Source organism: Hemibagrus wyckioides, linkage group LG22 (genome assembly GCF_019097595.1).
Source record: "Hemibagrus wyckioides isolate EC202008001 linkage group LG22, SWU_Hwy_1.0, whole genome shotgun sequence".
NCBI classification, from domain to species: domain Eukaryota; kingdom Metazoa; phylum Chordata; class Actinopteri; order Siluriformes; family Bagridae; genus Hemibagrus; species Hemibagrus wyckioides.
In genome coordinates, this window is record NC_080731.1 from 11979758 (window position 1) to 11992503 (window position 12746).

Here is a 12746-nt window from a genome sequence, read left to right on the forward strand (position 1 = left end):
CCAATCCATGGAGGCCCCACTCCACATCTTACAGGACATAAAGGATGTGCTGCCAACATCTTGGTGCCAGATACCACAGCACACCTTCAGGGGCCTAGTGGAGTCCATGCCTCGAAGGGTCAGGGCTGTTTTGGCAGCGAAAAAGGGACCAACACAATATGACGCAGGTGGTCATAATGTTACGGCTGATCGGTGTATATAACTGCCATTAGGTGATAGTAATGATCATCTGATTGCTTCTGTTGCAGTGTTTTCCTTTCATTTTATAATTTTAAATTATATAATTATAGATCATGTTATGTTGTAACTCTTCCAGTTCATGTAAAGATTAGAATAGCAACTTGATTTTATAAGTTTGTGCAGAGCAAACGGAAACATTTCTGTGTGCAGTGGGAGATGCACCACGCGTCGTCGCCCAGATTTCACCCTATAGCCTACTAAACAGTATGCTGACCTGGCGCGCCGCCCATCACCGAGTTTGCATGCGTCGCCATGGTGACGTCTACTCCCTTACTAAATAGCATGCCACCTGTGGACATCCCGTTGCTATCACCTGTGCACGCGACCACGTCACATGATCCCGGCAGCCTTCACAAATGATCCCACAATCTCCAGATAATAATTTACTCTGTCTCTCTCCACAACCCGCAAGCGTGTACCTGAACCAAGTGTTTAGTAGATATAGCTCTTTATACAGGATACAAGCACTGCGAGAGAAAATCTGCCTGTCTGTAAGTACTGTATATGTTTTTTTATTTATCCATTAAATTAAAATTGTATTTTTGTCTGTAAATTAAACGCCGATTTATTTAAAGGTATATTTATATGATATATTCTCAGAAACGATGATGCGTTAAATGTTATTACATATTAAATGTTATGATGATATTATTATTATTATTATTAATAATAATAATAATAATAATAATAATAATAATAATAATAGCAGCAAATTATTCTTTTGTGTCGTATAGAGTGAAGGCTTATTCGGTAATGTTGACACTGTATATACTTCATGGCACGATATCATCTGTGGTTTTGTGGTTATAAAACAAAAGACAGGTTTTTCTAGGATGGTGTAGTATGACGGTTGTTTTGATGCATATAATATACCAGCTGAAAGATTGAATAACATAAGCCCAGTATCTGTATCAATAAATAACATCTACAATTTGTGACCATACCTACAGAAGGTGAACCATTATGAAACCCTGAAAATAATAATTCCTTTTCTGCACGCGCTTGCTGTTACACTTCACTTTGCAAGTGGGATGTGGTCCATGACATGTAGCAGTCTGTGCAAAAGTTCATTGGAAAGCAGACCTCGATGTTGCCACACCAGTGTTGTAATGATGAACTTTGTGCTTTTGCCCTCTCACACTGGTGATGAGGATGTAGGTGACAGACCCACCTCTGCAATGGGAATAGGTTGGTTAAACCATGGGCAAAAATATGTGCCCTTGCTGTCCAAAGTGTAATCAGATCACAACCTTTGCATTTAAAACCTTCTGTATTTCATTTTTTGCTCGTCTATGATTGCATTAGCTCGAAAAGTCTCTAGATGGCACCAGTGGTTTAGGATTTGTGGTTTATAGGACCATGCAACCATATGAACTTGCTTTTAAGAAAATGCTCACGTATTATCCCACAATCCTTGAACTGAATCCATGAAATCCTGGTAATCTGGTGAACAGATATGGGTGAAAGGCAGACTGCTGACAGTGAAATGCCCCATGCCAGCTCTTAGCACCATGCTTTCAACACACTTCCGCTCCCGACTCATTGGTTTACTTAACACATAATGCCAGTGTGTTGCAACAAGATGCTCTCATAAAAAGCCCACCATTGAAATGAAGTCTGCTAGTATTGTGGTGATAACTGAGATACAAACCTGGAAGCTGAGCATTATTATTTAAGCGTAATAACTTATCTGGTCTGATATTTTATCCTAACTGTGAACTTTGCAAATATTTTGTTGAGGCTGGATCTTTTTTAACTAATGAATGCATTTTTTCTTCATTTTTTGAAGAGTTTACTGTTTTAAAGCCATTCCATAATGTCAGTCAGTGGACCTAACCTTTCAAACACCTTGGAAAATAATTCAGAGAGGTACGTAGACTTGCGTTTTTGTCTAATTTGTACATAACAATTAAAGAAATAACATGGATTAAATGTCACGTGTTTGTCTCCAAGTGAACGTTGGTAGTCATGTTTCTTTTGTTATTTTGCTGCCAGCAGTATAAAAGATACTCAGCACCATCTCAGAGAAAAGCAAGCACTCCAAGACTCCAGAGCACAACTAAACGGCACCTGTATGACTTCTTTAACCGAAAACGATATCATGGTCTCTGTGGCGGACAAGGTGAAGGAAATCAGTTTATCAGATGATTCCGGGATTGACAGTCCAACTGGGGATGTGAATGCGGAGATTTCAAAGAAGGTGGAAACAGATACATTGTCTAATATAATCATTGACAATGAGGAAGCTTCTGTCAGGGGGTTTGAGGAAGCTGCAGTTGATGCTACAGTAGGAGGGCTGCAGGCTGCAGGTAAAATTCAGAGATTATGTTTGTTAATCTTTGCATCAAAACTGAAAAAACACTGACATTCTTCTCATTCAGTAGATTTACAGGCAGATTTAGATCAAACATTCACAGTGTTCGAATCCCTGCTTGGATGAACACGTCGTCATTCAAATGAACAAAAAGTATAGTTTTATTATTTATATATTTAGTGTTGCTCTCCATCATTGTGGATTTAACACTAACATTTGCAGGACTATGTAACATCCTTATTATCTAAGTGCATGTGTCACGTGCATAATTTAACAAGCCTATTTGTGTAGCTTGGCGACACACCTACATTCCATGTCCTTCCTGTAACTCTAGCATGGACTTCCCTCTAACTAAGCTACGTTAGAAATATATGAGAGGTATGAGGCAGTAGCAGCTTCATTTTTTTTCATGCTCTTTTGAAAAACATTTTGAGAGCCTAATCATGCCAAACTGTTGTCCTGGATGCTGTTCTGACCCAGCAGAAAATCATGAATACATCCGAATTACAGGCGAAGTGCGTTTGGCTCCAGCCGAGCAGTACTGGTGTACGACAAGGGACAAAGCAGTGAAGCTAAAGATGAATGAGTCTGGTCCAGGCTCTGAGCCTCCTCTTACCATCCATCAGATGTTCCAGTGGACGGTGGACAACTTTGGAGATCACCCAGCCCTATGCTTCAAGCAGGACGGTGTTTGGTCCACACTTACCTTTAAAGAGTACCACCAGCATTGCCGAGCTGCAGCAAAGAGCTTTCTTAAGGTATGAGAATAATAAAATGGAATATCTTCCATTGCTTTGCACCTTCCTTACTATATATAGAATACAGTTTTAAATAAATGTCTATATCCAATGTGTGCAACTACAGAAAAATAGTAATGTTATACAGAGATGCAGGAATTTGTGCTATATCGCAGATGTGCAAGCAGCAAGACCTGCACAGTATGGAAATGTAGATATGAAGTCTTCAGAAATAACACAATGTAGATAAAAATAATTTTTCTTTAGAACTGAGGTTATTAACTACAGCAGTATATATAGAATATATCTAAAATATATCCTATATATAAGTAAAGGTAGATACAGTTCATAATTTGTTATGGATTCAGTGCTCAACAGACATTATTTAAAATAATGTTATTAATCACCACCGGATTTACTAGCTTCATTGCTATTAGTCTATATAGACTAACTCAACCAGTTTTTCTTCCTGTAGCGTCATGGCAAAACTATGGAAACTATTCTGTGGCCCATTTAACGCACTAACTATGACTTCACTTCAACTATGGTTTCTATTCACAACATACTGAAATTCTTCATTATATTATCACTATTTGTGCCATTTAATTTTAGCTTCTCTTTTGTCTGATAATTAACATTCTATAAATTGATATCAGTATACATAGTGGCCTGGTTAGGGTGTATCAATCAGGGCTTAGAGCCTTAATGTTGCATACCTACTTCCGAATTACAAACAAATAAACCAGAAAAAATCAAATTCATTGAAAACCTTTTCATGAATAAATTGCTGAGATGTTCAAAGATGTGTATTAGTTTCAAGCAAGCTCTAAACGTTGGTTTTCTACTGCTAGCTCTGAATGCATGAATAATGTAAGGCTTCACGCGCATATCCCTTTCTGTCTAAAAGCTCCAGTTTGTAATTTTTGAGCATGTTTCTAGACCTATAATAATCACTGTGTGTGTGTGTGTCTGTGTGTGTGTGTGTGTGTGTGTGTATGTGTGTGTGTGTGTTTGTAGCTGGGACTGGGGCGCTTCCATGGTGTTGGTATTCTGGGATTCAATTCTCCTGAGTGGTTCATCGCAGACATTGGTTGCATCATGGCAGGGTACTGTACTTCTTTTATCCTATAATCACACATGCTTCTTTGTCCAAACACTTTTGTCTACTGGACATAGATTTATATGCAAGAGTTTGGGCAACCCTGACCAAAGATAACATAGATAAACCAGACACATTTTAGAAACACATGATGTGGACTGATGACATTTAAACCCTTCTGAAATTCAACTCTTTGACCACATTCATCGAAGGGACTTTTGAGGAAATAAAAGGGGCAGCATTTCATGAAAATACACTCTGATATCTGCGAAGCATGGGGTGGATCTGTTATGCTTCTATTAGGCAAAGAAATAATTTCACATACTGATGTAAAAATGGATTTCAGTAAACATCAGCAAATTCTTGAGGCAAATGTGACACAATTTGAAGTTGAATAGAAAACAGATTCTAAAACAGGACAAAGCATACCTAAAAGTCTACCGTTAACTAGAACTAGAAGCAATCTGAATGAAAAAGTGGTGGAAATTTCATGAAACAAGAATAAAAAAAAGACTAATAGCTGACCACACTAGACATTTGCAAGCTGTGAAATTTACTTGTTAAGTACTGACTTCCAAGACTAGCAATGTTTGCACATCATAATTAGTTTTGTTCTTTCTTATTTTTTTTAAATTATATTATTCAAATATAAAGTAACTGTGCTTTAACATTTGCAGAAAACTGGTTACGTTTATGTTTACTTTACATTTCACTTTAAAGATCAACAAAATAAGCAATTTGGTATGGGTGCCTATAGAACTGTTGCATACAAGTGCATAAGCTAAAATATGAAAACGTCTGAATATGAAATATGAAAATATGAAAAAAGCATGTGGTCGGAGAAAAAGTAATGAAAGATCATGGTTTTGTTCTTCAGAGGTCTTGCTGCTGGAATTTACACCACCAACTCTCCAGAAGCCTGTCACTATGTTGCTTATAACTGCGAAGCCAACATTTTAGTGGTTGAAAATGACAAACAACTAGAAAAAATCCTCCAGGTATTTAGCTGATAAATGCATTACAGTTAACGAAGCCCAATTTCTCCCTATCAGTAAAGACCTTTTACAACTGTATTGGGGAAAACCAAAACAATAAAATGCAATTCTGTGAAAAATTAACTGCAACTGTAATAAAAGTTAAATTGCTCCAAATGTTTGTTTCTCAGATTAAAGATCAACTACCTCATCTGAAGGCAATTGTTCAATACAAGGGCGAAGTGAAGAAAAAGATACCAAATATTTACACGGTAGGATTTTTTTTTTTTTACTCGCAGTGAGGCATGTAATTCAGATACCCGTACAAAACATCTCCGGCTAGTCAGCTTCAAGGTGAGACAAATAACCTCCTTATGTAAAAGTAGATGACCTTTAGCCACATTTTAGTGAAGATGTCTAGTGAGTCTAGTGATGTCTAGTGATGTCTCTACTATTTACCTGCTACATAAATGGCTCATTATGTGCCAACTATGTAAATCATTTTAATCTTGATGTTGATCTATGACCTTGGCATGCATGGAATCTCTTTAACAAATCACACACATGTTTGGTGTGGTGTTTGTTAATGCTTATAGGGATGTCTGAGGTCTGAAAATATATCTGATATATCTGAAAATATCTGATTAATTATCTGTTTTTTTAGTGGACTGAGTTTATGAAGGTTGGGGAGGAGATATCAGATGCTCAGCTGGATGCAGTAATTGGCAGTCAGAAGGCTAACGAATGCTGCACCCTTATCTACACTTCAGGAACCACTGGAAACCCTAAAGGGGTTATGCTCAGTCATGACAATGTACGTTATCATGACTGATCTGATACATAACATCGTTGGTTCTAATTGTTAATAAGGTGCTAGGTTCAAAAGAAGAAATTAGGTTAATTAATACAGATGTAATTTGTTGTCGTTTCTCTGATCAGATCACGTGGATTGCAGATGCAGCAGGAAAGATGATCAGTCTGAAGGAGGGAGAGGATTGTCTAGTGAGTTATTTGCCCCTCAGTCACGTAGCTGCCCAAGTGAACGACATGTGGATCGCCATTAGATTTGCAGGCACCACCTATTTTGCCCAACCAGATGCACTGAAGGTTAGTCTTGCATTTAGTGTTGTATTTATTAAAATGCATTTATAAATGCAGATCAAATATACAAGAAGTATAAACAGTATAATTAACTGAATCTAGTTTTAGAAGGAAGCTAGATCCTTTATTATATCGAAGTACAAAAATATATTCTAAGAAATGGCATTGATCATACATGAGTGTCATAGTGCAGATGTAGCATACTTGTTTTATGCCAGACTGAATGGAAGTGGGATGAATGTTGTGTCTCTGTAGGGTACATTGGCCATCACTTTGAGAGAAGCACGTCCCACAACCTTTCTGGGTGTTCCACGTGTGTGGGAGAAGATGCAGGAAGCAATGAAAGATGTTGGTGCAAAGTCTTCAGTCATGAAGAAGAAAGTTGCAGATTGGGCCAAGGGTATAGGACTTCAGGCCAGCTACAATGCAATGAACAAGTATGTTATGGCATAAATTATTACCTTATAAGAAGTATTTTTTAAAGTTTGGAATATTTTACAGATATATGTTAAAAGTGTATAAAATTCTTCTGATCTCTGATCTCCAGTGATCCGTCAGTGCCCTGGGGCTTCACACTCGCTAATGGCATAGTCTTTAAGAAAGTACGTGCTGCTCTTGGGTTGGATCGTTGCAAGCACTGCTTTACCGGGGCAGCACCAATCACTAAGGACACACTGGAATACTTCATGAGTTTGAACATCCCTATCTTCGAGCTGTATGGCATGAGTGAGAGTACAGGCCCACACACAGTGTCCTACTCTAACAACTACCGCATTATGAGGTCTGTCCCTTAATTCACTTCCTGTAGATGGATTATTATTATTATTTTTGCCTGTTTTATGTCCACAGTAGGGCAATTTTACAATTTAAAGAGCGGTAAGAGGCAGTTAGATTTTTTGATGCACCAACCTGGTAATTAACTCGCTGAAGAAGCCAAAGTCTAACCTGACATACTAAACATGTTTGCATACATGCAGTCTGATAAAAAAAAATCTGATAACAATTTTATGGTTTAAAAAAAGCACCATATATCATTTTGGTGTTGTAATATGAAAAAATTGTATATGCATTCAATGCTAAAACAAATCTTACTAATTTATTTTCTAAACTACCTATTACAAATTACATTCCACCATATACCATGTAATCTCTTATATAATCTCAATATTTTCACACAGCTGTGGTAGGGTGATCCCGGGCTGCAAAACAAAGCTGGACAAGCCAGATGCAGATGGCAATGGGGAAGTGTGTTTCTGGGGCCGTCACGTCTTCATGGGCTACCTGAACATGGCTGATAAAACCTCAGAGGCATTGGATGAAGAAGGCTGGCTGCATTCAGGAGACCTGGGAAAGCATGACACAAATAATTTCCTTTACATTACCGGCAGGATAAAAGGTAAAAAAATGCTTACACGCTAGGTTTAGCCTGATGCTTTCTTTACTATGAATAAATTTGTCGGAATAATAGGTCCAATTTTGAAATTACTACAGCTGTAGTCCTTAATTTACTTATATATTGAGAACATGTTATTGGTTTTACTCTTGCTTATTAAACTAAAACATGATTTGTTTTTTCTTTACAGAGCTAATTATCACTGCTGGAGGAGAAAACATCCCACCTGTCCCCACTGAAGACTTAGTCAAGGAGGAGCTGCCCATCATAAGCAATGCCGTGCTGGTGGGAGACAAAAAGAAATTCCTCTCCATGCTTCTCACTCTCAAGGTAAAACCATTAATTTCAGAGCTCTCTGAAAGTGAACTGTATCTGATATAGAGAGAAAAACCTATCATGGCTCCTTTAATTTTAATAGCTTCAAATATAACTATAAATATAATATCTTTAAGCTCTCGTTCACAAAATTGAAAGCCAAACCTTTTGTAATCTACAGTGCAAGGTTGATGACAATGGAGAACCCACAGATGAACTGACTCCATTGGCTATAGAGTTCTGCAGGCATCATGGTGTCATGGCAAGCAAAGTGTCAGAGATCATCAACAACAAAGAACCAGCCATTTACAAAGTCATCCAGGAGGGTATAGACCGGGTTAATGCCAAGGCCACATCTAATGCTCAGAAGGTCCAGAAGTGGACACTTTTATCAAAGGACTTCTCGATATCTGGAGGAGAGCTTGGTAAGGAATTATTCATTAGTAAATGCTTATGTTTTTTATGTTTCATATTTTAATTATGCCAGAGATTTGTAAGAAGTTAAAACAAATGCTAAATCAAATAATTATAGATAAAAAGTGAGCTTCTCAGTGAAATGCTTGAAGCAGAGGCAGTTTGCAAATAGCTTGCAAATACTGTCAGTATAGAGATTAAAAAATAAAATGAAAAATATTGTGGGAGTTACAGTACAATGGGTTTCTTCATCACAGTCTGGGTTACTGTCTGTGAGGAGTTTCATGTGGGTTTCCTCTGAATTCTCTGTTTTTCTCCCAAAACAGGCCAGTAGGTAGACTGGCTATACTAAATTGCCCCTAGCTGTGAATTAGTATGTGAATGTGCATGGTGCCCTTTGATGCACTGGTTATCCCTAGTACTCCAGAGATATAGGCTCCAGATCCAGCATGAGATCCAGAGCAGGATAAAGCAGTTACTGAAGATAAATCAATTAATAAAACCATTATACAATGCCTGAATGGAAAATAAATTATCCTAAAGGTCTCCAGATTTATTATAAAGCATTTAGAATTATTACTCATATTAGAGTTTAAATGCATTTGCCAGTACATTAACTGGAACGTCTTACAAGTTTCATAAGAAATTGTTTTCCCTGTGTTTGACTTTCTCAGGTCCTACTATGAAGCTCAAAAGGCCAGTCGTCTCAAAAATGTACAAAGAAGAAATCGACAAGTTTTATGAAGCATAACTTACTCTCGTTTGCTCATTTGAGTTGAGGATATGGTAAGCTGGACGAAAAAAAACCCCAAATAATCCAGATCCAGTTCTCTTTGCATTGTTAAATAGAGCGCAGGCTTTTCATCACTCCACCATGTACACAACTAATAGGAGTGCCTTTCTCACCTCAACGCATCTACGCATGTGTGTATAGCACTTTCTGCTGCTCCTTGCACTTTTTGTAACCTTGATCATAGCTAAACCTAGTACCTATAACTTTGCACACTTGTATTAACTCGCTGTATCTGTGGCAATATTTTCATTACTTAAAAACTGCCTCAGGTTGCTTCTTTCTTTGCAGATAGCATTTGGTAAGCCACTGAAGTTTATATTTGAAATAAAACTACAAGCAAATCATACTATCTGGTTCCTGCAAGCTTCTTATGCATCTTGAATAAATTATTTATACTTTTTTTTTGTCTATAGAATTTATAGTAAAGAGCTTCATATATAAAGAATTAATGATCCATTGATTATAATAGGAGTGTAAGAAATGAGCCAAAGGGTAACAGTTTGAAGTTCAAATTCCAAAGTAAGGCTTATTATCTATATCTTATGTATAATATGTCTGTATGTCATGCCATGTTATAATTCAGTTAATACTGACAGATGTAATTTCACTACACTGTTAAATCGCCTGTTAACTCTTTTCAGTATAAGAAAGAAATGAGCACAGTAAATTCTCTTCAATATGTATTTATGTACTTTCAAATGATTTTATATTTTTTGACAAGAACTCTAAATAAAAACGAATTGTGTTTCATTAATGCCTCCATATTTCCACACTTTATTCATTACCTAGAAGCTGTTGACTGTTAACAGGTGCAGGTGAAGAAGGAGATCATGTTCATGTACACATTCTCACATTGTCGTGTGGATCTGTACAGAAAGGCATTGTGTTGCCTCAATATAAAGACCTAGACTCTACAGAAATCAGATCGCATTGCACTCTCAGTCATAGTTGCTGAACCTGTTTCAGGCTCATTGTCTATTAATAAAAAAAAAAAATTCTTCATTTTTCCTTTCTCACTTATTATAATAAAGTGAAACATTTTTGTTCAGGATTGAGTATCTCACTTCATGTGTAACAAAACAAATACCATTTCCTTTATGGTACATTACAACTCCACACACAAGGAAATTACTTGCAGTACATACAGTTAAATGGAATAATAATAATATACACTGCAAAAAAGACCTTAACAAGTTAAAATATCTTGAATCTAGCCAGACTAATCTACTATTTCCTATTATAAGATTACAATAAACTAAATCTAAGATTATTAAACCTGTTTCCAGACATATTTTACTATACTTTTTGTGCTTTAATTTATTACTGTTTACTATTTTAAACTTAATGGTTTCTTGTTCCATTGGCAGATTATTTAACAACTTTTTAGAAATAAATGCTAGCAAAAATAATCTGCCAATAGTACAAGACAATTTAAATCTTAAAAATAGACAAATATGTCTAGAAATAGGTTTAATAATTAGATTGATAAGTAGATTGTAATTGTACAATAGATCAATAGTATTGTAGCAGAAGAAGTAGCAGATACATCAGTTGAAGATATTTTAACCTGCTGTCTTTTTATTTTGCAGTAAAAATATTATTATTAAATACAGTAATGACATTATATCTTAAGATGATCCTAACATATATAGAATCTTTGGATTGCTCATTTATGTACATAAAATGAATGCCGAATTAAGAAGGACTGAGACAGCAGTATGGTATATGCTTTCTTATGTGGAAAAACACCACATATATTATAACAATAAATTATTAGCGTTTTATACCATTTGGCAAATTAAAGCTCTCTGAAGCAATACTCTGTTTCAAAAGAGGAGGTGGCTTCATAACTTCTCTTTCTCAACAATCTGATCTTTCCTGACTAGCAAACATGGAGACAATGTGCCCTCTGATCACCATCTGTAAAATACCCTCACATAGGAAAGGCCATGGGTTGAGCTTTATCAGCCCAGTCGCTGTTGCATCAACTTTGCTCAAAAATGAAATAAATGTTGAAATAGAACTGAATGAGAATGTCTAAAGAAATGTAACTGTAGGAAAAATATGAATCAGATCCTGATGAACATGTACTTCAGTATAAACTGTACATACTGTACATGTACTTCTGTATATTTTTATGACAGGGTTGTCAAAAACAAACTAACAAAAAAACAAACCAACAACAATGGAGAACCAAATTCAGACCAAGAAAGCTCTGTTAATAATTTGATAATAATACAAGAATAAAATAAAACAATACAATAAAGCAAACATAAAAATAAAATTAAAACAATCTTGAAGTAGGCTTAAAAATAAAAAAAATAGGCTTATTTATCTTAGCTTGCTGAAAACCACTCTAATGAACAGAAATATTTACATTTGCCTATAAGATATCTTTATTTTGTATTATTTTATTATTTTATACTTTTATATTGTTGTATAAGATTTTTGAAGTGCATGAACTCATTGTCTAAATAGCATATATTGTAGAGTGATTAATTTCATAAGGCAAAACATTTCTGACACTGTGTTATACCCAAAGGGTGTGTTATACCCCAAAAGATTTAGTAATCTATTTTTATAGCATTTTTGAAGCTGCGCTAATTTGCAGGGTAGATATACTAAACCAGTGTTCATAGGCATACACATGAAAACTGAGCCGCCATCTCAATCTTTATCTGCTTTATCATATTATGTTCAGGTGCATTTTATTCATTTTAGCTGTCACACAGGAATGCTCTTGTCACATGGCAGATCTTCATCTGTTAACATGAAAAAAAGTCTGTGCTAACCCGCAAATGCTTGCATACTAACATGACCAACAGTTGCAAGTAATCATGATTAACGATGAGCAAGATAGACATCATAGTAAGATAATAAAGACAAGGACACAAAAAAGACTTGAATCTTAATGTGTGTGAAAGTTGAAAGTGTCAGTATCTGTATATCAGACTTATTTTGAATGTCTAAAAATTGAAAAAGTCATGACCTGTTATGTGAAGCACAATAGATGATCCAGCAAAGACAACAACGCGAGACCACAAAAACAAAACTTTACTTTTTTTCCCAGTTGATTTCAGCTGATATCTATGTACTGACTTTAAAAGAACAATTAGCTTTATGTCACAAAGGCAGACGCCTTGTAGTAGGATACAAATGCAGGTCTTTATTTTACAAAGAAATGTCACAAATTTAGGTTCAGGATAATAGGAACACATTAAAAAAGGAACTATAGAAAAGCTAGACTTCAATCATAGAGATGTCAGGCAAGAAAGAGGGTTGAGACAGAAACCAGTCAATCAGACTACGAACAAGATCCACCTGCTCTAGGCAAAATATTAGTCAAGGACAGAGAAAATACAAAAT

At 36.0% G+C, this 12746-nt stretch overlaps 1 protein-coding gene across 10 annotated transcripts; it reads left to right on the forward strand.

Annotated features, from left to right (window-relative positions):
- Positions 1-573: 573 nt before the first annotated feature.
- LOC131343735 (long-chain-fatty-acid--CoA ligase ACSBG2-like) lies at positions 574-10134 on the forward strand. 10 transcript variants are annotated; one of them, XM_058375646.1, is made up of 15 exons: positions 574-731; positions 2030-2109; positions 2236-2549; positions 3035-3312; positions 4309-4397; positions 5268-5388; positions 5556-5636; positions 6029-6178; positions 6304-6471; positions 6721-6902; positions 7013-7246; positions 7644-7861; positions 8049-8188; positions 8355-8598; positions 9262-10134. In XM_058375646.1, exons 2-15 carry the CDS (start codon positions 2057-2059, stop codon positions 9336-9338), a joined length of 2349 nt encoding a protein of 782 aa, XP_058231629.1. In that variant the 5' UTR covers positions 574-731; positions 2030-2056; the 3' UTR covers positions 9339-10134. The 10 variants fall into 10 exon arrangements, with proteins under 10 accessions (XP_058231629.1, XP_058231634.1, XP_058231630.1 ...); XM_058375651.1 differs by having other exon boundaries at positions 2239-2549; XM_058375647.1 differs by lacking the exon at positions 574-731 and adding an exon at positions 1816-1933.
- The last annotated feature ends 2612 nt before the right edge of the window (positions 10135-12746 follow it).

Bases quoted from the DNA above. Each gene is read 5' to 3' on its own strand.
- LOC131343735 (XM_058375646.1), top strand. From the start codon at position 2,057: ATGTCAGTCAGTGGACCTAACCTTTCAAACACCTTGGAAAATAATTCA. The intron at 3,313-4,308 runs GTATGAGAATAA...GTGTGTTTGTAG, and splicing joins CAGCAAAGAGCTTTCTTAAG to CTGGGACTGGGGCGCTTCCA. The intron at 8,189-8,354 runs GTAAAACCATTA...TGTAATCTACAG, and splicing joins CCATGCTTCTCACTCTCAAG to TGCAAGGTTGATGACAATGG.